Source organism: Myotis nattereri, assembly GCF_964212035.1.
Source record: "Myotis nattereri genome assembly, chromosome: 4".
In the NCBI taxonomy this organism is placed as follows: domain Eukaryota; kingdom Metazoa; phylum Chordata; class Mammalia; order Chiroptera; family Vespertilionidae; genus Myotis; species Myotis nattereri.
The window spans coordinates 111,039,878-111,061,467 of NC_138079.1; the positions used below are offsets into that span (position 1 = coordinate 111,039,878).

A 21,590-nucleotide genomic window follows, 5' to 3' on the forward strand; every position below is an offset into this window, starting at 1 on the left:
AAATGATATATTATACAAACTATTTTCTCTGACCACAATAGTATATAATTAGGATACAATAACAGGAAGAAAAATGGAAAATTCAGGTTAGTAAAAATCAAGCAACACATTCTTAAATGACTAATGGATTAAAAAGAAATCACAAGAGAAATTACATGCTACATAGAGATAAATGAAAATGAAAACACAAGAAAACTATGGAATTCCTTGAAGCCAGTACTAAGTGGAAAATTTATAGCTGTAATTGCTTATATTCAAAAAGAAGGATCTTAAGTCAACAATCTACCTTGTAGTTACCTACAAGGAAGTTCTCATAAGGCTGTCAGCTGATTTCTCAACAGAAACACTTCAGGCCAGAATGGAATGGCATAAAATATTCATAGTAATAAAAAGCAAGGACCTGCAACTAAGACAGCTCTACCCAGAAAGGCTGTCATTTAAAATGGAAGAAATAAAGAGCTTTATAGAAAAAAAAAAAAGGCCAAAGGAGTTTATTACCACCAACCCAGCACTGCAAGAAATGTTAAAGGGACTGTTGTAAGAAGGAATACACATAGAGAGGAACAAAGACATAAAGAAAAAAATGGCAATGAATAAGTACCTATCAATAACAAATTTAAATGTAAATGGATTAAATGCTCCAATCAAAAGACACGGTGTAGCTAAATAGATAAGAAATGAATTATAGCCCTAGCTGGTTTGGCTCAGTAGAGAGAGTATTGGCCTTCAGATTGAAGTATCTCAGGTTAGATTCTGGTCAAGGGCACAGGCCTGGGTTGCAGGCTCCAACCCCAGTGGGGGACATGTAGGAGGCTGCTGATCAATGATTCTCTGTCATCATTGATGTTTCTATCTCTCTCTCCCTCTCTCCCTTCCTCTCTGAAATCAATAAAAAAAAAGAAAAAGAAAAAAAGAACTAGGTCTTTGGAGTCAGAATGCCTGGTTTAAAAAAAAAAGAAATGAATTATAAAACGCAACCCATATATATGTGTCTACAAGAGACCCACTTCAGGACAAAAGATACACAGAGGCTGAAAGTGAAAGGATGGAAATTATAATTCATTCAAATGGAAGCAAAAATAGAGGTGGGGTAGAAATACACATATCTAAGAAAACAGACTTCAAACAAAGACCATAAAAAGAGACAAAGAAGGGCACTACACAATAAAGGGACTGATTCAATAAAAGGATACAACCTTTATAAACACATATGCTCCCAATATAGGAGCACCTTAATATATATCATATATACATATATACATATATATATGTGTGTATATATATGTATATATGTGTGTATATATATGTGTGTGTGTGTGTGTGTGTGTGTGTGTTTGTGTATTATATCTCCTATACAATAAAAGGCTAATATGCAAATTGTCCCCTTGGGAGTTCAACTGACTATGACATGCACTGACCACCAGGGAGTGGCACAGAATGAAGGAAGGCCTTGACTGGCAGCCAGCAATCAGGGGAAGGAAGGCCCTGGCTGGCAGCCAAGAGAAGGAAGGTCCCGATCGGCTCTGATCACTGGCCAGGCCTATGGACCCTATTCGTACATGAATTTCATGCACTGGGCCTCTAGTGTGTGTGACACACAAACACACACTCCTAGAGGACTTTAAGGGAGAGATTAGCAGCATCACAGTCATAGTAGGGAACTTTAACATCCCACTGTCATCAATAGGTAGATCTTTCAGGCAAAAAAACAAGAAGGAAACACCAACCTTAAATGACACACTGAATCAGATAGATTTAGTTGATATTTACAAAACATTTCATCCCAAAGCATCAGAATATACATTCTTCTCAAGTGCACATGGAACATTCTCAAAGATAGACCACATGTTAGGACACAAAAAAGTCAATAAATTTAAGAAGGTTGAAATCATACCAAGCATCCTCTTGGGTCACAATGGCATGAAACTGGAAATCAACCATGATGAAAAAGCTCAAAAATATTCCAACACATGGAAGCCAAATAGCCTGTTATTAAACAACCAGAGGCCCGATGCATGTAATTGGTGCAAAGGGCTTGGCCCTGGCAGACCCAGGTGCCTCAGCCCTTGCAGCTCCAGCTTTGCCCGGAAGGTCATCCTGCTGTTCAGTCTAATTAGCATATTAGCTCTTTATTATATAGGATGAATGAGTTACCAATGAGATCAAGAAATAAATAATAAATTACCTGGAAACTAATGAAAATGAAGAACATACAACAACCCCCATATGGGGCATAGCAAAAGCAGTGCTGCCAGTTCATAACATTACAGGCCTACCCCAAGAAGCAAATAAAATCTCTAGTAACTAATCTAACCCTACACCTAAAAGAATTTGGGAAAGAACAGCAGGAAGAGCCCACAGTAAGCAGAAGAAAGGAAGTAATAAAAATCAGAGCAGAAATAAATGACATAGAACAAACAAAAATATAAAAGATCAATGAAACCAAGAGCTGGTTCTTTGAAAGGATAAACAAGATTGGTGAACCTTTAAACAGACTCATCAAGAAACAAAGAGAGGACCCAAATAAATAGAATCAGAAATGAAAGTAGCAAAGTAACAACTGACATCACAGAAATACAAAGGATTTTAGGAAAATATTATGAACAACTATATGGAAACAAAATAGTGATTTGAAACGGACAAATTCATAGAAACATACAATCAGGAACAAGCGCAATACCTGAACAGACCAATAACAAATGATGAAATAGAAGCAATAATTAAAAACTCTCAGCAACAAAAGTCTTGGACTTTATGGCTTTGCAGGCAGATTTTAGCAAACATTCAAGAAATACCACCTATCTTGATCAAAGTATTCTAAAAAATTCAAGAGGAGGAAAGATTCTGAAGCTCTTCTTACAAAGCCAACATTATCTGCCGGGAGCCGGTCCATCCTTGCTGTTTCAAGGGACCTGACATATATGGCATACTGTTCTTAATATGTTTGCTCACTTTCTTGGCACAATGTGTTTTAACAAAGGTCACCTCTCTGAGAAAGTTGTTTCCCCAGGTAGGGATTTTCCCCTGAAGTTAGGGAGGGAATAAAACCCCTTAACTAAGTGCCAGGTGGGTAATTAATCACTTTAACTACGAACAATCATGCTTAAGCTACATAATCTTTACTCCCTGGAATGGAGATAAGAAACGCCCTAACCTTTGGAATAGAGATTGATAGGATTGGAATCAACTGGTATAAATACAGATGTAACAAGACAACAGGACACAGAACCTAGACACAGAACCTAGACACAGAACCTACACAGAACCTAGAGACAGAAGAACTTCGCTGGAGAGAACATGGCAAAAGATCCTGGACAGAAACTGGCCACAGAACCTAGAGACAGAACCTAGCGAGAGAACCTGACTGAAGAACCTAGAGACAGAACCTGGCTACAGAACCTGGATAGAACATGGCAAGAGAACCTGACTAGAACCTGGTGACTGAACCTGGTAGGAGAACCTGGACAGAACCTGGTGACAGAACCTGGCTGGAAAACCTAGCGAGAGAACATGGCAACAGAACCTGGACAGAACCTGGCAACAGAACTTGGCAGGAGAACCTGGGTAGAACCTGGCTGGAGAACCTAGCAAGAGAACATGGAAACAGAACTTGGCTGGAGATCCTGGCTAGGCTGCTGATCAACTGAACGCTGTCTCCGTGTCATTCCTTCTTCGCCGACTCCGTCCACACCTTTGGGGACCCCTGGACCTGCTGGGGTTGGACCCCAGCAATTATCCTAATACCAACACTGATAAGACACAACAAAGAAAGAAAATTATTGGCCAATATCCCTTAGTAACATAATAGCAAATCGGATCCATAAATAGAATAAAAAGACCATATATTCATGACCCAGAGAGATGTATTCTGTGAATAGAAGGTTGGTACAATATTTGCAAATCAATAAATGTCATACATCACAAAATCAAAAGTTAAGATAAAAACAACATGGTCATATCAATAAATGCAGAAAAAACCTTCAATAAAATCTAGCACCATCTATAATAATAAAAGCATAATATGCTAATTAGACCTGATGAGCTTCTGGACGAAGCCAAGGCTGCAAGGGAAGCCCAGTGGGTCCTGGGTGCCTGCCAGCGTCCAGAGGGAAGCCTGGGTCCCGGGTGCCAGAGGGAAGCCAGTGCCGGCAGCTGGGGGAAGGAAGGCCTGCTCTTGCACCAATTTCGTGCATCAGGCCTCTAGTTTTATAATAAAAACTCTCAGCAAAGTGGGAATAGAGGGATCATACCTTAACATAATAAACGCTATATATGACAAACCCACAGCTAACATTATACTCAATGGGCAAAAACTAAAAGCATTTCCCTTAAGATGAGGAACAAGTCAGGGATGTCTGCTTTCCTACTCTTGTTCAGCACAGTACTAGAAGTTTTAGCTATAGTAATCAGACAAGACGAAATAGAAGGCATCAAAATTGGAAAAGAGGAAGTAAAATTATAATTATTTGCAGATGACATGATATTGTACATAGAAAACCCTAAAGACTTCAACAAAACTACTATATTTAATAAATAAATTCACAGAAGTTGCAGGATACAAAATCAATATCCAGAATTCAATGGCATTTTTATATACCAATAATGAACTCTCAGAAGGAGAAACTTAAAAAAACCATCCTGTTTACTATTACAACAAAATAAATAAATAGGAATAAATTTTACCAAGGAGGTAAAAGATCTGTATATGATATAGAAGAAAAAAATTAAGGAAGACATAAGTGGAAGCATATATCATGTTCATGGCTGGAAGACCTAACATCATTAAAACATCCATTACACCCAAAGTGATCTATAGATTCAACACAATCCATATTAAAATATCAATGGCATATTTCACAGACCTAGAAAAAATATTCCCCAAATTTATATAGAATCGAGAAAGACCCTGAATAGCCACAGCAATCTCGAGAAAGAAGAATAAGATGGGAGGTACCACAATACTGGATATCAAATTCTACTACAAGGCCATTATAATCCAAATAGCCTGTTACTGGCATAAGAACAGGCATATAGGCCAATGGAACAGAATGGAGATCCCAGAAATAAACCCACACCTATAAAAGAGCATTCAATGGAATAAGACAGTCTCTTCAATAAATGGTGTTGGAAAAATTGGACAGATAAATGCAAAAAAATGAAACTAGATCACCATCTTACACCACACACAAAATAAACTCAAAATGGATAAAGGACTTAAATGTATGACAGGAAGCCATATGGTAAAAATCTTAGAAGACTCCATAGGCAGCAAAATATCAGACATATATCATAGCAATATCTTTACCGACACAGCTCCTAGGGCAATGGAAACTAAGGAGAAAATAAATGGGACTGCATCAAAATAAAAAGCTTGCCGAAACCGGTTTGGCTCGGTGGATAGAGCGTCGGCCTGCAGACCGAAAGGTCCCAGGTTCAATTCCGGTCAAGGGCATGTACCTGGGTTGCGGGCACATCCCCAGTGGGAGATATGCAGGAGGCAGCTGATCGATGTTTCTCTCTCATCGATGTTTCTGACTATCTCTCTCCCTTCCTCTCTGTAAAAAAATCAATAAAATATATTTTAAAAAAATAAAATTAAAAAAAAAATAAAAAGCTTCTGCACAGCAAAAGAAACCATTAACAAAACAATAAGAAAGCATGAAAGAACATACCAGTATTTGCCAATGTTATCTCCAATAAGGGCCTAATTTCCAAAATTTATAGGGAACTCATACAACTTAACAAAAGGAAGATAATCCAATCAAAAAAATGGGCAAAAGACTTAAATAGATACTTTTCTAAAGAGGACATACAGAAGGCCAAAAGACATATGAAAACATGCTCAAAGTCACTCATTATCCAAGAGATGCAAATCAAAATGACAATGAGGTACCATCTCACACCTGTTAGAATGGCTATCATCAACAAATCAACAAACAACAAGTGCTGGCGAGGATGTGGAGAAATAGACTATTAACTGCTGGTGGGAATGCAGACTGGTGTAGCCACTGTGGAAAATGGTATGGCGTTTCCTCAAAAAACTAAAAATGGAACTCCCATTTGTCCCAGTGATCCCACCTCTAGGAATATATCCCAAGAAACCAGAAACACCAATCAGAAAGGATATATGCACCCACGTGTTCATAGCAGCGCAATTTACAATAGCTAAGATTTGGAAACAGCCTAATTGCCCATCAACAGATGAGTGGATTAAAAACCATTGGTACCTCTACACAATGGAATGCTACGCTGCTGTAAAAAAAAAAAAAAGAACTCTTGCCAAAACCGGTTTGGCTCGGTGGATAGAGCGTCGGCCTGCGGACTGAAGGGTCCCAGGTTTGATTCCGGTCAAGGGCATGTACCTGGGTTGCGGGCACATCCCCAGTAGGAGATGTGCAGGAGGTAGCTGATCGATGTTTCTCTCTCATCAATGTTTCTGACTCTCTATCTCTCTCCCTTCCTCTCTGTAAAAAATCAATAAAATATATTAAAAAAAAAAAAGAAAGAAAGAACTCTTAACATTCATTACAGTATGGATGGACCTGGAGAGCATTATGCTAAGCAAAATAAGCCAGTCTGAGAAAGATAAATATCACATGATCTCACTCATTTGTGGAATATAATGAACAACATAAACAAAAATAGATCCAGAACTAGAGAAGCATGGAACTGATCGTCAAACCTCAGAGTGAAGGCAGGGAAGGGTGGGGTGGGCGTAAGAGATAAACGGAAGGACTTGTATGCATGCATATAAGCATAACCGGTGGACACAGACACTAAGTGGGTGAGGGCATGTGCTGGATGGGTGGGAGTATCCAGGGACAGGTCATTCGGGGAAAAAGGAGACTTACATAATACTTTATACAACAAAGAATTTTTAAAAAGTAATGGATTAAAATCTTTAATGTGAAATAAATCTCCAATTTAAATTGCATTCATAGAGGGGATAAATGGTTACAGACGAAGTTGACTTACAGTGGTGAACACACAATACAGTGTTCAGATGATGTGTTTTGGAATTGTGTACCTGAAACCTGTATAATTTTAATTTTGTCAGTGTCACCCCAATAAATTCAATAAAAAGGTGGGAAAATAAAAAAATTAAAAAAAGAAATCAATTCTTCTGCAGGAAGAATTGTTTATTTATCCTAAGTTATAACTGGTCACAATTTTATTTTATATCCTTTTTAATATATACATTGGGCCACATTAATTTTCAATGTTCTCTTTACCTCCTGTTAAATGATTTCATATACAATTCATCTTCTATGATAGAATGTAAGTCAAGACTATACATATGAGCTCAGTAGACGTGGCTCAGTGTTTAAGTGTTGACCTATGAACCAGAAGGTTAGGGTTTAATTCCCGGTCAGGGCAAATGCCTGGGTGTGGGCTTGATCCCCAGTAGGAGCATGCAGGAGGCAGACAATCAATGATTCTCTTTCATCATTGATGTTTCTATCCCTCTCTCCCTCTCCCTTCCTCTCTAAAATCAACACACACACACAAAGACTACATATGAGATGTCTAGAAGGAGCACCCAAATAAGATCCCATTTTGGTCAATTAGAACAGAAATTGCATTATGTATGGGGTGACTCACCTTTACTGAAGAATGTGCTAACCATAAAGCCAAAGAATATTGAAGCAATGGCATAACACATGAAAAAGACAAAGATGAAGCTATAGTCACTGTAGCGGAAAATTGGCTCATTGAAAATCTACAATAAAACAATATGACAATTTAAGGCACACCATAAGTACTGTCACATAAACACAAGGGAAGAAGGAGAAAATGAAGGCCCTAAAGAAATAGATCACATTACTCAGTTACTGAAGCTTAATTTGTGGGAAAGTTAACTAAATAACTTATTTCTTACAGAAGGATTTCTGGTGTTTTTTTCCCTTGGAGATTCAGCAGCCTATGAGTCTCCATAGTGGAGACAATATAAGCCATATTTCATCTTCCTGAGACCAATCAGTGCACACTTGAGAGGAATGACTTTATCCCTCTCAGAGGACAGCTGCAGCAGGCTACCATCTTGGAAGAAAATATCCAATATGGCAGACATGAACCACATTAGCTACTGAGCACTCAGAAGTAGCTTATGTAAATATCATTTAATTTTAATTACTTTAATTTAAATTAAAAAACAAATACAGTGTCAAGTACATATTAGGTACTTCTAATGATGATATTGCATATGAATTTAGATGTGCTTTAAATATAAAACACAGACTGCAGTTTGAAGACAGTACAAAAAAGAATGTAAAATAAAATATCTTAATTTTCAAATAGATTGTGTGTTGATATATTTTGTATATATTGAGTTAAATTAAATATATTATTAAAATAATTTCACCTGTTCTTTCTTTCTTTAAAATGTGTAGTGGCTATTAAAGATTTAATATTTCATAGTGACTCAAATATCTATTGGATAGCACAAAATTAGACACTTGCCTTGGCAAAGAATAACACACATATCAAAAAGATGATAATGATATAAAAAAAGAAGACTACGAGGAAATAGGAAGCCCAGATCATCCAGTTTCTAAGTCCAATTATGAGTTGGTACTCCTGTAGGAAAGTCAACACAAATCAAATATAACATATAACAGTAATTCATAGTGCTTTCACATACATTTTAAAATTAAATTCCCATAAAATCCTATATAAATAGGTAATATCTCTATTTTGTGAATGAGAAGAAACAATGCTCAAAGTCAAGTATGTTGGTCAAAATTATGGAGTTAATAAGGACAGTATTAGCATTATAGGATATTTCTCCTGATTTCAGACATCTTTTTCAGTACTATACTTAGTGTGGGACCAAAATGGAAAGCATTTCAAATTAAACTTTGAAATATTAAGATCTCTTTTATATTATAGTATACTTTCTGGAATATTAGAGAAATGTGTCTATGTTTTTTATTTTAAAAATTCAATTGTAAGTTCGAAGTCAGTTATACTTCTTATGCTTGTTTCTTGTAGACAACGTGGCCTTTTCTCCACCTCTGGCTGCTCTCAATATATTCTCTTTGTCTTTGGTTTTCAGAAGTTTAAATATAATTATGTCTAGGTGTATGTGTGCGCGCGCGTGCGTGCGTGCATGTGTGTGTGTGTGTAGTGCTGTATTTATCCTGTTTTGTGTTCTCTGAGCTTCTTCAATTTGTGGTTTGATACATACCACTGATTTTGGAAAAAACTCTCTGCCATTACTTCTTTTTAAAATTTATCTTTATTGTTGAAAGTATTACAGATGTTCCCTTTTCCTCCCCATTGATACCCTCCTCCCCACTTCCAACCTCCCTCCAGGCCATTACCTCACTATTGCCTGTGTCCAAGGGTTATGCACATATGCATATAAATTCTTTGGTTAATTTCTTTCCACTCCCCACCTAAACTCTGAGAATCACCTGTTACATGCTTCCATGTCTCTGTATCTATTTTGTTTGTCAGTTTATTTTGTTCATTAGATGCCACATATAAGAGAGATCATGTGATATTTGTCTTTTTCTCACTAGCTTACTGGTATTTCACTTAGCATAATACTCTGCACATTAGCTCTATTCTCTCATATCTTCTTAGAGGGATTCCAATTATGTACATGTTATACCATTTAATATTGTCCTACACTTTTTGTATGCTTTTTTCTGAATTTTTAAATTTTGTTTTCTCTTTAAGTTTGTATAATTTCAACTGTTTTATTCAATTCTCTGATTCTTTCCTCATCAAGGTCAAATGTACTGATGAGCCTGTCAAAAGCATTCTTCATTTCTGCTAGCATAATTTTACTTCTATCATTTTCCTTTAACTCCTTATAGTTTTTCTCTCTCTAATAGCATTAACTGTCTGATCTTGCATGTTTTCTACTGTGCAGAAAAGAGCTAACAAAGAGGCTTGAGACGATTAGGAAGTCGTGTTTGCAAGGTCAATTTTTCTAGGCTTTTCCTGTGTCATTTCCCCTTACGATCTAGCTATGGGTATTTACTACACCACTCTAAGAAATTCCAGATGTGAGTATAACTATATGCTGAGTCCCACTGCATTTCAGAAAATGGGGATGGTCTTGATGCTGGACACATATACCTTTTCCTTTAGAGCCTTTAAATTACTAACCATAATAATTTTAAATTCCTTGTCTGATATTTCCAACATCTCTGTCTTATCTGAGTCTAGTTCTGATAACTAATTTGACTCTTTGGACTGTCACTTCTTAATTTTTGATGTGCTTTGTAATTTTTTTTTGTTGAAACCCAGACATGTTATCTAGGGCTGTAGCTATCAAGGTAAATAGACTGAAAGAGTGGGAATTTAAGTTAATTTAGTTAGGTGGTGAACTGTGTTTGGGGTTCCTAGGTACTACAGACTACAAATTCCCCCAGTGACCTCCGTGCCTTCAGGATTTTCCTTTTTGTGGCTTCCCAGAGATGGTTTGCCTCTGCAATTCTGCCAGCTTGAAAAATTAGAAAGTTGCATCACTTTCTGTTCTACATTTGCTGTTACTGAGATGTAATTTGCTGCCACTAGGCGTACCATCTACCGACCAATGCTGAATATGCAGAAATAGTCTAAGTCTCCATTTAGAAGAGCTCCATAGGCATAAAAATATAATTACAGAAACTTTATCAGATAATAATTGGGATTACCTTCAATCTTTTTTCTTTTTCCGACACAAGGGTTCGCATGATGGAAAGTACAGTTGGAGAGAACATGAGTATAAACATCAAAGGGAAGAAGCCACTAAGGATCCTAATTAACCTGTCTTCAGCATAAGCGGGATGTGGAAATCTCTGTATAAGAACACTGATGCCATCAAACAGCTTCTGGGCAGCACGGCCCCCATGGTACAGCATGATGGCCTTATCTACGGCATGCTGCACAGCCACGAACCCTTCTCTGATGTACCCTGCATGACAAAGCAGTGTCAAATAAAACAGACTGAAGGACAGTTCAGACGAACAATTCAAAGGCAATTCAAGTAAGTCATAGCTTGTCAGCTACAGAACATAAATTTAATTTTGTACCAAGGCCAACTGAACATAATTACTCTGAGAACATACCACAGTTTGGGCACTAAAGGGATACTTCTTTTTGTTTTGTTTTTTAAAAAAGATCTTACTGTTGAAAGTATTACATATGTCCCCTTTATTCCCCACTGTCCTCTCCCAGCCCAGGCCCCCACAACCCTACTGTCTGTCTATTCGTTATGCTTATATGCATACAAAGTATTTTGTTGTTCTCTTTTTACCCTCCCCCCATCCCATCTTCTCTTGCCTTCCCTCTAGGTTTGACTTTTTCAGCTGAATCTGATTTATATCTTCTGAAAACTAAGTATCTTAAAGGAAAGCAGTAGATTTGCTGAATGCAATTTAGTTTTACTAAAAATGCAGCTTTAGCTGTAACCAGTTTTGCTCAGTGGATAGAGCATTGGCCTGTGGGCTGAAGGGTTCCAGGTTCGATTCCGGTCAAGGGCATGTACTTTGATTACGGGCACATCCCTGGCGGGAGGTGTGCAGGAGGCAGCTGATCGATGTTTCTCTCTCATCGATGTTTCTAACTATCTTCCTTCCTCTCTGTAAAATGCAGCTTTAATAAAACATTGGTGAATGAAGACGTGGAAATGTAATAAAAGAACTAAAACTCAGAATGACAGCTATATTCTAGTGCAGTGGTTCTCAACCTTCCTAATGCCGCAACCCTTTAATATAGTTCCTCATGTTGTGGTGACCCTCAATTTCATTGTTACAAATTGAACATAATTAAAGCATAGTGATTAATCACAAAAACAATATGTAATTATATATGTGTTTTCCAATGGTCTTAGGCGACCCCTGTGAAAGGGTTGTTTGACCCCCAAAGGAGTCGTGACCCACAGGTTGAGAACCACTGTTCTAGTAATGCAGGATGGCCCCAAGGAACATGGTCTCACTGAAATCAAGTCAGTCAAACAACTAAAAGGCAGCTAAAGCTTTAATTTTATTTTCTTCTACTAATTTTTAAGTTTGGAATCCAGGTAACTAATTTTAGACTTTTCTGTGTTTATAATATGAACTAGAGGCCCAATGCACAAAATTTGCGCACTCGGGGGGGGGGGGGGTCCCCTCAGCCTGGCCTGTTCCCTCTCGCAGTCGGGGACCCCTCGGGGGATGTCCACCTGCTGGCTTAAGCCTGCTCCCTGGGGGATTGAGCCTAAGCTGGCAGTCAGACATCCTTCTGGCAGCCCGGGAGCCCTCAGGAGATGTCCACTTGCCATCAGGGAGCAGGCCTTAGCTTCAGCCGGACATCCTTATCGCTGCTGAGGCAGGAGAGGCTCCTGCCACCACTGGCAGCCGTCAGCCTGGCTTGTGGCTGAGCAGAGCTCCCCCTGTGGGAGCCACTGCCCACCAGGGGGCAGCTCCTGCATTGAGCGTCTGCCCCCTGGTGGTCAGTGTGTGTCATAGTGACTAGTCATTCCCAGTCGTCCTTCTATTAGGGTCAATTTGCATATTAACCTTTTATTATATAGAAGGATAGAGGCCTGGTGCATGGGTGCGGGCCGGCTGGTTTGCTTTGAAGGGTGTCCCGGATAAGGGTGGGGGTCCTGCTGGGGTGCCTGACCAGCCGGGGTGAGGGGCTGATGGCTGTTTGCAGGCTGGTCAAGCCCCGCACAGTGGGGACCCTCACCCCATGGGGGTGTGGCCAGCCTGGGTGAGGGGCTGAGGGCTATTTTCAGACTGGCCAGTACTATACTTATTGGTGGGGGTCCCTACTAGGGTGCCTGGTCAGCCTAGGTGAGGGGCTGAGGACCATTTTCAGGCTGCCCACAGCCCCTTCAGGGTGGGGGAGGGGGGTCCCGCTGGGGTGCCTGGCCGGCCTGGGTGAGGGGCTGATGGCCGTTTTCAGGCTGGCCATGCCCCCCAGCGACCCAAGCTCCCAGCCACTCCTTTTTGTCTTTTTTTTTTCAGCGCCTCTTTGAGCAGAGACCACGGTGGACTGGAAGCAGGTATCTGGGATTCATTTATCTTCTATAATTGAAACTTTGTAGCCTTGAGCGGAGCTGTGGGCAGGCCAGGGCAGGCAGGAAGCTTGGCTTCCTCCATCGCCAGGGGCAACCCAAGCGTCCTTCTCACTCCAGCTCCATGGCAGCCGCCATCTTAGTTGGGTTAATTTGCATACTCACTCCTGATTGACTGGTAGGCGTGGCTTGTGGGTGCAGCAGAGTGGCAGAGTGACAGATAATGGTTAATTTGCATCTTTCTCTTTTATTAGTGTAGACCAGCGGTTCTCAACATGTGGGTCGCGACCCCTTTGGTGGTCGAACAACCCTTTCACAGGGGTTGCCTAAGACCATCCTGCATATCAAATATTTACATTATGATTCATAATAGTAGCAACATTACAGTTATGAAATAGCAATGAAAATAATTTTATGGTTGGGTCACAACATGAGGAACTGTATTTAAAAGGCCAGAAGGTTGAGAACCAATGGTGTAGACACTTAAAGTGGTAAAGTTCAAAGCATTGTGTCCCCCAAATTTTACTTCTAAATCTGAACATGTCATATTTTGTTCATTATTCAATTTAAAATATCTTCCAATGTCTTTGTAACAACTTCTTTGACTCATGAATTACTTATAAAGGCCCAAAGCACAAAATTCATGCAAAAGTAGGTCTTCCTGCCAGCACTGGCTTCCCTCTGGCACCTGGGACCCGGGCTTGCCTTGCAGCCCCGGCTTTGTCCAGAAGGTCATCCAGAAGGTTGTTTGGCTGTCTGGTCTAATTAGTATATTACGCTTTTATTATTATATATATGTTGATTATTATTATAGATATGCTGTTGGCTGTCTGGTCAATTAGCATATTATACTTTTATTATTATAGATATGTTATTATTATAGATATGTTATAGATATGTCCTCATATTTGAAATTTTTCTGATTACAGTTAAACCTTGAACGACACGATTTGAAATGCTTAGGTCTACTTACAGTATATTTGTTTTCCAAAAAATAACTATGCTGTTTTCAATCCACAATCCACAAAAGGAGAGGGCCAACTGTGTGCATCTATGACTTTTTTTTATAGTATCTTTGGATTTTGGTATACACAGGAAGTCCTGTAACCAATTGCCAGTAGATACCAAGAGAAAAATAAATTTGAGGGGAATCATTTTACACACAGATTTTTTTAAAGGGAGAGCACCCTTGTGCAGGTGTTGCAGCTGAGAAGCCAGAGGGATATTGTGGCTGCAGAATTCCCTCCTCTTAGGGGGGCCCTCGATTCTCTGGAAAGGCTTTGGGCAGAGAGTTGGTCAGTGACTAAACTGTGTGACTTGGGAAAGAAAATCAGACTCACCCACCTCAAGTGCATGGTCCACACTCCTCTCCCCTCTGCTAAACTACTTGGTCTGCCCCATCCTTCTGGGCTCAGTGGCACAGAGGAAGAACATAGGGCTGGGATTCTTGGCTTGTCCTGCTGGGTTTGATGGCATGGGGGTGCCAGAGATCCACACAGAGCTGGGTTTTTCGGACTGTATCTCCCAGAGAGGCTTCTGTCTGGGAATCAGAGGGGTGAGTGGAAGGTTCTGCAGCTACATTGTGGGGAGGCATATCAAAGCTCCCCTGTGAGTTTAGACCAGCCGTGGGCAAAGTACAGCCCGCGGGCCGGATCCGGCCCGTTTGAAATGAATAAAACTATTGAAAAAAAAAAGACCGTACCCTTTTATGTAATGATGTTTACTTTGAATTTATATTAGTTCACACAAACACTCCATCCATGCTTTTGTTCTGGCCCTCCGGTCCAGTTTAAGAACCCATTGTGGCCCTCGAGTCAAAAAGTTTGCCCACCCCTGGTTTAGACCCTGCTACACTTGGCACAGTTCTGTGGGGGAAGAAAGAGAGAGAGGCTCAAGTGGGGACAATCAAAGTATGAGACCCTCAGAGACTATTATCTAGGACTGGGTGAAGGTAATTAGTCCCCTCCTGTGAGCTGGGCTGGTATCATCCTAATGGGAGGCTTTTTTATTTGTCCTCCTGAGCCCAGGGGGGCTGACCTCACTCCCACAGAGATTGTGGGGAAGCACGGGACTTGGTTGGAAAGTCTGTAAGGAGGATTTCCCAAAAGGTAGGGGGCCACCAGGGGAACCTTGCTGTAGGTGGCAGACCCTGCCTTGACTTTTCCAAACAAGTCTGAGCCCCCAGGTGTTTTACTGGAATATTTATGTTTAGACTTCAAAACTTCCTTGCTTAAAGGACACTTCAGATGCATGTGCCTTCTCAAGGATGCTTACCCTGCTGATAGTATCTAATAGTTAATTTTAATTCAAGCTGTTGCTACAATAAGTCTAAGGAGGCAGGCGAATGAGGCTGCTTGGTTGCTATAACCAAGCAGTCCCTTAGCCTTCTCTTTCAAAGAAATGTGTGTCAAAGTAATCCATTCATCTGTCACTCAGGATCTGGTGGTCAGTCCTGGCAAGTGGTTCCCCATGTGAGGACTCAGGTATGCAATAAAATGTGACGAAGTCCTTGAAAATGAAGAGTAAGAAAATAAAAGTAACTGTGCAGTAAGTCATCAGAACCCGCTTGGGATTTCCAAGTTGGAGGGAATTCTCAGCTAAGGAATTCACTATCTCTGTTATGCTTCTTAAGAATGTGAATATATTTTCTATTGGAAAAAATAAGCTTATTCCTGAAAGTAAGGAAAAAAAGTTTTTCCTGTATTTGCCTAGGAAGCAAAGGTTTTATATATATTATTAAAATGATTATGTTATGTTAATCAGGAAGTTATTACTTTACGTGAATAGATTACTTAATAGTGTAATAATAATAATATATAATCTTTTAGTTTAATGTATTTGACTACCTTCCCAGGGTTTGAATTTTAAGAAACTTTTCCTTAACCTAGAATTGGCTTTAGGTCATTCCAATGGGCCCTGGAATGCTTCAAGGATTTGCTTTCTCTCCTTATGAGGAAAATTTTATACTTGAAGTATATAAGAAGCTCTGTGAAATAAGTAAATAATAATTATATTCATTTACATATGCATATTACATATATTATAATATATAATTATTTATAAGTAATTGTTATAAGTTATAATATTGTGGAATATTGTGTTTTACAGAAAGGATAAGATTCCATGTCATTTGCATTATAGTCAAATCAATAAGCATGTCATTTTAAATTTCTTGTCATTTGGAGACAGTCACTGTTTAATTATAATGCATTAAAAAAAATTACATCTTCAGAGAAATCCATAGAAAGGACTCCAATTTATTTTACATATCTCTGAGAATAAACTTTCATATCATCCTCTCAAATTGGATAAAAATTTATTAGAACTCTATAGGGTATCTGGATTTATAGAAATACTGGCAAGAAAAATCAGGAGAAAAAGAATTTTACTATAGGACTAAATGAACTAAAATTAATTATAGTTTTAGCAATTATTTTTCTCATGGTAATGTGTTTGTTTGCATGAATCCAGTAAGAATCTGATTTCTTCATAACAGGACATAAGTCAGTTTCCAATTATAGTTTTATTAACCAAAACTTTGCTGGAATGTCATGTCTGAATGAGACATGCCAGGACTCTGGATGTCACCAGAAAGCTCCCAGGAATGAAGACTGATCGTGAAGCCGATAAGCCCCTTGGATAAATAGCCTGGTCCCTTGCTTGGTTACGTAGTTCATGGCAGTCTTTCCAGGTAAGGAATGAAGGTTGCTTTCCTGAGAGATGGCATGAAAGAAACCTCAAGACACCTGTAGGGACCTCAACTTGAGGAGTGCACCCAAATTCTGTAGGTATTACAGGCAAAGTCTGATGGCAACTGTGTGGCTTGGTTTCTATGCCCTGGGAATAAACTTTCTCATGCAATTCCAGCAAAGCATTTTTTATAATAGCCTATGTAATCATGCAAACAATCAGGCCAAATTATAACCAGACTTAATACAGAAAGTAAATTAGTCTTTAATAAAAATAAGGGTGATTTGAGAGGAGAAACCAAGATGGCGGCATAGGTAAACACCGGAAATTGCTGCCTCGCTCAACCACTTCAAAAATACAACTAAAAGACAAAATGGACATCATCCAGAACCACAGGAAGGCTGGTTGAGTGGAAGTTGTACAACTAGAAGGAAAGAGAACAGCACACTGAAACTCAGAGGACGTGAAGAAGTAAAGTGCAGAGGTACGGAGGCACACGCCAAAAGGGCTGGCAGCTGAGGACGCGGCGCACATGGAAAGGGCTGGAAACTGAGGACATGGTTGTCTTTTTCAATCGGGTGGGAGTCTCAAGCTCCTGACTGTTCTGAAATCCAGTTCCGGGTGAGTCTCTGGGGACCCAGACTCTTACGGGGAGAGGCTGGACTGTCTGGCATGGGCAGAACTCGAGGGAAGCTTTCTCTCAGAGGTGCTTGCAGTGATTACCAGGACACTGAGACACGGGGCCTATTAGGGTAAGACTGGGGAGCAGCCATAGCTGCTTGCTCTGCCCTGCTGATCCCCTGAGACCCCGCCCCACCCAAGCTGTGGGCAGAGGCTTTTGCATATGAAAGGCCTGGCCATTTGAAACCTGAAAATTACCTACCAAACTGCAGCTGAATCAGAGAGACCCAGAACTTCCAAAAGAAGTTCCAAGGCCCCACAGCAGCTTGCCTTGCTTCACAGCTGGGCCTCATCTGGGCACCTCCAAACAAAGAAGAGGAATCTCTCCATAGCTCCTGCTAGATAGCCTCAGGCAGAGGCTAAATTAGCACCTCCTTAGAGATTCAAGGGCCAGTGTACCCAGTGGTCAGAGTGGAACCATCCAGATTACAACTCCACAGATCCATAAGGGACACACTCAGGGGCAGACTCAGTGAGCACACCAAAGCCCCACTAAAGCAAGTCTTGCCCCAGAAGGGTGTCTCAACCTCAGAAGTTCTCCCACTGCAGACACAGCTGATTCTCACAGCCAATTGACCTGGACGTCAATTCCTCCCAGTGAAACCTACAACAATCACGGCTTAACTACAACAAGCCTGTGCACAAAGCCCACAAAGGGGTGCACCAAGAGTGTCCACCTCAGGTAATTGGGGCGGCTGAGCCACTGGGCCTTATAGGACACCTAACACAGAAAGCCACTCTATCAACACAGGGAAGCATAAAAAATGTGGAGACAAAGAAACAAGTCACAAATGACAGAAATGGAGGAAAGCAAACTACTGGATATAGAGTTCAAAAGCACACTTTTAAGGTTTTTCAAGAATTTTCTGGAAACCACCGATAAGTTTAGCGAGACCCTCAAGACATCTAGTGAGACTGCCGAAAAATTTAGTGAGACCCTCAAGAAATCTAGTGAGACCCTCGAGGTCATGAAAAAGGACCAACTAGAAATTAAGCATACACTGACTGAAATAAAGGATATTATGCAGAGTTCCAACAGCAGACTAGAGGATCGCAAGAATCAAGTCAAAGATTTGAAATACGAAGAAGCAAAAATCACCCAACCGGAAAAGCAAAAGAAAAAAGAATCCAAAAATATGAAGATAGTGTAAGGAGCCTCTGGGACAACTTCAAGCATACCAAAAGCCGAATTATGGGGGTGCTAGAAGAAGAGAGAGAGAGCAAGATATTGAAAACCTATTTGAAGAAATAATGACAGAAAACTTCCCCTACCTGGTGAAAGAAATAGACTTACAAGTCCAGGAAGCGCAGAGAACACCAAACAAAAGGAATCCAAAGAGGACCACACCAAGACACATCATAATTAAAATGCCAAGAGCAAAAGACAAAGAGAGAATCTTAAAAGCAGCAAGAGAAAAACAGTCAGTTACCTACAAGGGAGTACCCATGCGACTGTCAGCTGATTTCTCAACAGAAATTATGCAGGCCAGAAGGGAGTGGCAAGAAATATTCAAAGTGATGAATAGCAAGAACCTACAACCTAGATTACTTTACCCAGCTAAGCTATCATTCAGAATTAAAAGTCAGATAAAGAGCTTCACAGATAAGAAAAAGCTAAAGGAGTTCATCACCACCAAACCAGTATTATATGAAATGCTGAAAGGTATCCTTTAAGAAGAGGAAGAAGAAGAAAAAGGTAAAGATACAAATTATGAACAACAAATACACATCTATCAACAAGTGAATCTAAAAATCAAGTGAAGAAATAATCTGATGAACAGAATAAACTGGTGAATATAATGGAATCAGGGGCATAGAAAGGGAGTGGACTATTCTCGGGGGGGGGAGTGTGGGGGGTGTGGGAAGAGACTGGACAAAAATTATACACCTATGGATGAGAACAGTGGGTGGCGGGGGTAAGGACAGAGGGTGGGGTGGGAACTGGGTGGAGGGGAGCTATGGGGGGAAAAAGAGGAACAACTGTAATAATCGGAACAGTAAAGATTTAATTAAAAAAAATAAGGGTAATTTTAGGGAGAAAAATTGTTTCAACAGGAAATTATTAGAAACTGTTCTGACTATTGCCCAATAATACTAAATTTTCTAACACAATTTGTCTCCACCAGATTATAAGGCCTACTTACACCTAGGGAATACGACCTCTAGGCACCATTGCCACAACCTTCTGTGCCCAGGCATCATTATCCCTTTGACAGAGAGCAAGGATCTCTTGGCTCTGAGAGAAACCTTCGACCTGCCTCAGCACGAAGCAGCTACAGAAGAAATCTGGTGTCCACTTTCTCTGAGAGAATTCAGAGCCAAAATCCTTGAGGGGCATACAGTAGGCAGTTAGACAGACATGGCAGAGCAAGGACGATGGGCCAACTAGAGAAAAAAAAGATAGACGCTGAGACATCTCACCACTCCAACTGCTCTGAAACCAGGAACAGAGGAACCTGTGTAGAACTAACCTTCAATCATAACTAATTGAAAGGAATTTATAGTTTTCATGTAATAGAAGGTATAGAGATAAAGGAAAAAGAAAGTGAAATAGACAAATGGAAAGGTTATGTATAAATTACAAAAGGTATACATAAGTTACAAAAGGCATATATAAATTGTAAAATGTATGTATAAGATACACAGAGTATATACAAGTAAAGAAGAACTAGAGTGGAGGAAGTAAAACTTGTGAGAAGAGATATAAAGAAAGGAATATAACAGGAAGAAAAAAATTAGAGTAGGAATACTTAAGAATAATTGTGAAAGTTATAAGAATGTTTATAAAAGTCATAGAAGGCTTATTAAGAGAAATCTTAAAAGGAATTATAAGTATACTGAATAATAAATCTGATAGAGGACCTAAATTAATCTGAAAAGTAATCATATTATTTTAAATTTTAGAACACATATACTTATATGTGAATAGGGGGTTAAGATTTTCTTTTCAAGGCCTGTGCAAAGTAATTAGGGTGGTGACTCAGCTGTAAATCCAGCAAGCAGAACCAATAAGCATGGTCAGACTGACCCAGTAGGAGTCAACATCATCTCGTCAACATCATCTCATCACCTGACAATAGCTGATGTCTACAGACCCCAGGCCTGCACGTAGCTACATTCCTCACCCTAACCCCCTCCCCTTTATAATTCTGTCCCCTGCACCTTGCTAGAAGGCAAGATTTGATGCTTGTAAGCACCCTGTCTTCTTAATTAGACTAACCATTGCTGTCACTGTAATTCTCTTTGTTTTTCTTATAGTCTACAAAATTGGAACTCGAGCAGTAAACATGCTTCGTGGACCCCACCATTCCAAAGCAGAAAGTTCGCCATCCCGCTCTGTCTTCTGCAGCCAGCAAAACAAAAAGGGCAGGGGGCGGGGGTGTTATGTGGGAAAGGATGGGACTTGGTTAGAAAGTCTGTAAGGAGGAATCTGAAAGGTTGGGGACCTCTAGGGAGACCTTGCCAAAGGTGGCAGACCCTGCCTTGACTTTTCAAAACTAGAATCTTTGTATTTAGACTTCAAAATGTCCTTGCTTAAAGGACACTACAGACACATGTGTCTTCTCAAGGATGCTTACCTTGTTGATAGTACCTAATAGTTAAGTTTAGTTCAAGCTGTTGTTACAATAAAAGCCTAAGGAGGCGGGCCAATGGGTTGTTTTGGTTCCTATAGCCAAGCAGTACTTAACCTTCTCTTTCACAGAAACGTGTGTCAGAGTAATCATTCATCCATCGCTCAGGGTCTGCTGGTCAGTCCTGACAGGAGATGGCTGGGTGTCCCAACCTAAGCCTGCAACAAGCCCTGGTAGGGGGAACTAGAGTTGGAGACTCTGGCAGAGACTGAAGGGTCCAGCTATGAATCAGGGACTAATTTCCCCAAGTAGGGGCCTTTCTCAGCTAGCCTGGGCTCATACTTCAGTGTCTCTTTGAAAGCCCTAGAATAAGACCAGGTAACCTCCGGGGTAGGTGGAGTAGCTAACTGGTGAAGGTAGACCTCAGGGAGCCCGAGTCCTATCCCAGATCTGCCCCCAGCTCTAAGCTGGAAGAAGACCCTTTCACACAGATTGGCCCTCCCACGCACACATAGGTGTAGTAGCTGCAGATACAAACAGTGAACAGTGTGGTAGCTGCAGACAGGTACTCTAAGGCTGGCTACAATCAATATCTGACAGCAACTTGCTCCTGCAACTCACACCAGTGGACCCTGAAACAACATAATCAG

General features: G+C 40.2%; 1 protein-coding gene across 1 annotated transcript in view; it reads right to left on the reverse strand.

Moving 5' to 3' along the window:
- Positions 1-21,590, reverse strand: part of LOC308518601 (phospholipid-transporting ATPase ABCA3-like) — a gene marked incomplete at both ends in the record, with an annotated part of 332,625 nt that overhangs the window by 257,362 nt on the left and 53,673 nt on the right. The window contains 3 exons of the mRNA XM_081090312.1: positions 7,603-7,720; positions 8,461-8,577; positions 10,650-10,909. Coding sequence (XP_080946438.1) covers positions 7,603-7,720; positions 8,461-8,577; positions 10,650-10,909 — 495 coding nt within the window. The remainder of the gene's footprint in view (positions 1-7,602; positions 7,721-8,460; positions 8,578-10,649; positions 10,910-21,590) is intronic.